Source organism: Nannospalax galili, unplaced genomic scaffold, assembly GCF_000622305.1.
Source record: "Nannospalax galili isolate Female #2095 unplaced genomic scaffold, S.galili_v1.0 scaffold192, whole genome shotgun sequence".
NCBI lineage: Eukaryota > Metazoa > Chordata > Mammalia > Rodentia > Spalacidae > Nannospalax > Nannospalax galili.
The window spans coordinates 1,754,880-1,757,833 of NW_008331810.1; the positions used below are offsets into that span (position 1 = coordinate 1,754,880).

At 47.5% G+C, this 2,954-nt stretch overlaps 1 protein-coding gene across 1 annotated transcript in view; it reads right to left on the bottom strand.

The window, feature by feature from the left end:
• Positions 1-2,281: 2,281 nt before the first annotated feature.
• Positions 2,282-2,954, bottom strand: part of LOC103728932 (beta-1,3-galactosyltransferase 5-like) — a 58,992-nt gene continuing 58,319 nt past the window's right edge. Inside the window, exon 4 of the mRNA XM_008826927.1 lies at positions 2,282-2,952. Within this exon, the coding sequence (XP_008825149.1) occupies positions 2,282-2,952 (671 nt within the window). The remainder of the gene's footprint in view (positions 2,953-2,954) is intronic.

Sequence of the window (2,954 nt, forward strand, 5' to 3'; positions counted from 1 at the left end):
ATAAAAGAATTGGCTGAAGCAGTAAGAAAATATGGAGTGAATGCAAATTTTACTTTAGCACAGCTAGACAGACTGGCAAGAGATTCTATGACGCCTACTGACTGGCAAACTATTGTAAAGGCTATGCTTAATAGCATGGGCCAATTTTTAGAGTGGAAGGTGCTATGGTATGAGGCTGCACAAGAGCAAGCCCGAATCATATATACCTGTGCCTGTAGCCACGCCAGGTACCCTATCTTTATTTAGGCATAAAAGAGATTTTGGCATATCTGCCGCCATTGCAGTCATCATTGCAGGAGCAGCAATTACAGGGGCTACCGTGGCATCCGCCATGACATTATCCACATTGGTGCAGACAGCCACTTCAGTGTCTGCTGCTCTAGATTATCAAGCCTCTGCTAATATGCAGCTCCAAGGAGGTTTAATGCTAGTCAATCAAAGAATTGACCTCTTGCAAGAACAAGTGGACATATTATGGCAATTAGCACAATTGGGATGTGAACAGATAACTCCCAGGCCTTTGTATCACTTTTATCCAATATGATAATTTCACCCTTGCTGCTAACCTCTCTAGAAGTCTTTCACAGCATTTGAAGCTCAACTGGACTGCAGATTTCGAAGATACCTTAGTAAAATTAAGGGTAGCCATCATCCAGATCAATTCTACGCGAATCGATCTCTTGCTAACAGAAGGATTGGGCTCCTGGATCCAGTCTGCTATCTCCTACTTCAAGGAATGGGTGGGGGTGGGAATGTTTGGATTCTTTATAATTTGTGGGATGCTCTTTGTGTTATGGTTGGTCTGCAAAATGAAAATAAGATCTAATAAGCAAAAGGCAGTTGTTGCACAGGCCCTCGCAGTGCTAGAGGCCGGATCACCCATAGATATTTGGCTTGAGATACTTAAATAATTAATATATATATACAGGTCGCTGAATTCTGTTGCTTTGCACCATTTGGGGTGAAGACCCATTGCACAAATGAAGAACAGGATTCTAGCAGTTCAAAGGGAATGTCGAGCAAAGCATCGCAGTAGATGATACATAGATGTTATCATCTATGAGAATATGCCTAATTGCACAGAGGTCGGGATGCATGAACCTCTCTCTCGTAAAAGCTCCCTTCAGTGTTTAGGGGCCACTCTGCACCCTACAGAGAGATTAGGCCTCTATTCTCTTCCCTAAAGAATGGCCTGTCTTTAAATAAAAGAAAAGGGGGACATGTGGAGAGCCACAGCCTCCGCCGCCATTACAAGATGGCGCCGGTATCCGGACCTTCTTAAAAGTAAACATCCTGCCACACCCATAAGGGGCGTGCACAAGAGCCTGCTCTCCCTCGCCTCCTCCCGTGGCGTGATCTTCAGCAACCAATCCGCTTCTTATGATCTCCAGCAACCAATCCGGTTCTTATACGTCATAAATGGGACCTTTGGGGCATATATAAGCAACAGCTCTCCCACTTCTCGGCGTCTTTGGTCTTCAGTCTTCAAATAAACTGCTGCAGAAGGATCCTGACTTGTCCTCCCGCGTCGTTCTTGCTGGCGAGACGGAAAGCGGTCGGGGACACAAACCAACATGATGTCCATCTATAATGGGGTCAGCTAGAGTGGGTACAGGCACACATATGTCCTGGGATTGGGTCGGGAATGAAGTGGGTACCACCTGGATAACACAGACCTGACTATAACATCCTAATGAGGGGAGGGGCTGGGCCAAGAGGGTTCATTGCAGTCTTAGCGCTAAAAAGTATGAGGGTTAGGAGATGATGGAGGGGAGTTAGGAAGGGGACTGGATGATGTTAGCTTCAAGACCACCCTGTAAGCTTCAGTCATCATCCTCCCCTCCCAAGGGATGGGGGAGCCAGTCCGGGGTTGTCAACTGGATCCTGAAATCATTCAGTCTTCATTCTGTTCCATCGGATAGCTGTGAGCCTTGGGACAAGTCAGTAGCTGCTGGTTTCTCATCTGTAAAATGGGAATTAATGGTATCTATCACTTCCTGTGCATATTGAAATAAACAGATGAAGGCAGGTATCAAACACTGAGAATGTAGCGCAGGACCCTGAGACATGGATATGTTATTGTTCCGGTGCCAGGTGGGAAGGAATCAGGCTGTATTTGCACGTACTTCCCTTCAGGTGGATGCAGGGCACTGAGAACAGCAGCTTCCTCCTTCATCCCATTTCTCTCTACCCTGTTGGTTTCCACTGAGGCCATCCCAACTCCCCCAAACCATCACCAATGGTTATCAGAAGTTTGTCCCATGTACCACCAATTTCCCCCTCAGACAGCCGCACAGTCTTCTTCCTGGTTACTCTCCAGTGCCTGCCAGTAGTTGAGTAGGTTGTGGGGCGTGACATAATGGCAGGTCACGATTTTCTGAAAACGACACACGGAGAAACGTAAGCCACCTGGGAAGAAGGTCTGCTTGGAGTGGAGCTTCTCGGGTCTGATCTTCAGCTTGGCCAGGCAGAGTCCCACAAACACATCCTCTAACTTGAGGAATGGAATGCTTTCTGAGACCCTGTAAACCTCCTTTGCTACGTCAGTGGACAAGACGTAGCCAGTGCCTGAGCAGAAAGGTGGGTACCTGTCCCATGGATATTCAAACTTACTTACAAACCACTTGCTGAACTTTGACCTAATGGCAACATAGTTGATCATTAAGAAGCCTGTGAAGAATCTGGTTGTTTTGTTTTTCCTTAGCAGCAGCTCCGTCAGATAGCCAACATTGACAAACATGTCGGAGTCAGTTTTCATGACAAAAGTCGCCTGAGGACAAAAGTGGTGGACCCACTCCATGCCCATCATGGTCTTCAGGGTCAAGTTGTAGTAGACGTCCTTGAAGTCCTTCTGGATGATGTCTCGGTGCTCCTGGCTCTCCTGGGCCGTGGCGGCCATCTCATCCGTGCTGTCTGAGGCGCCCAGGAGGAAGAGGGTCCTCACCTGCTGCCCT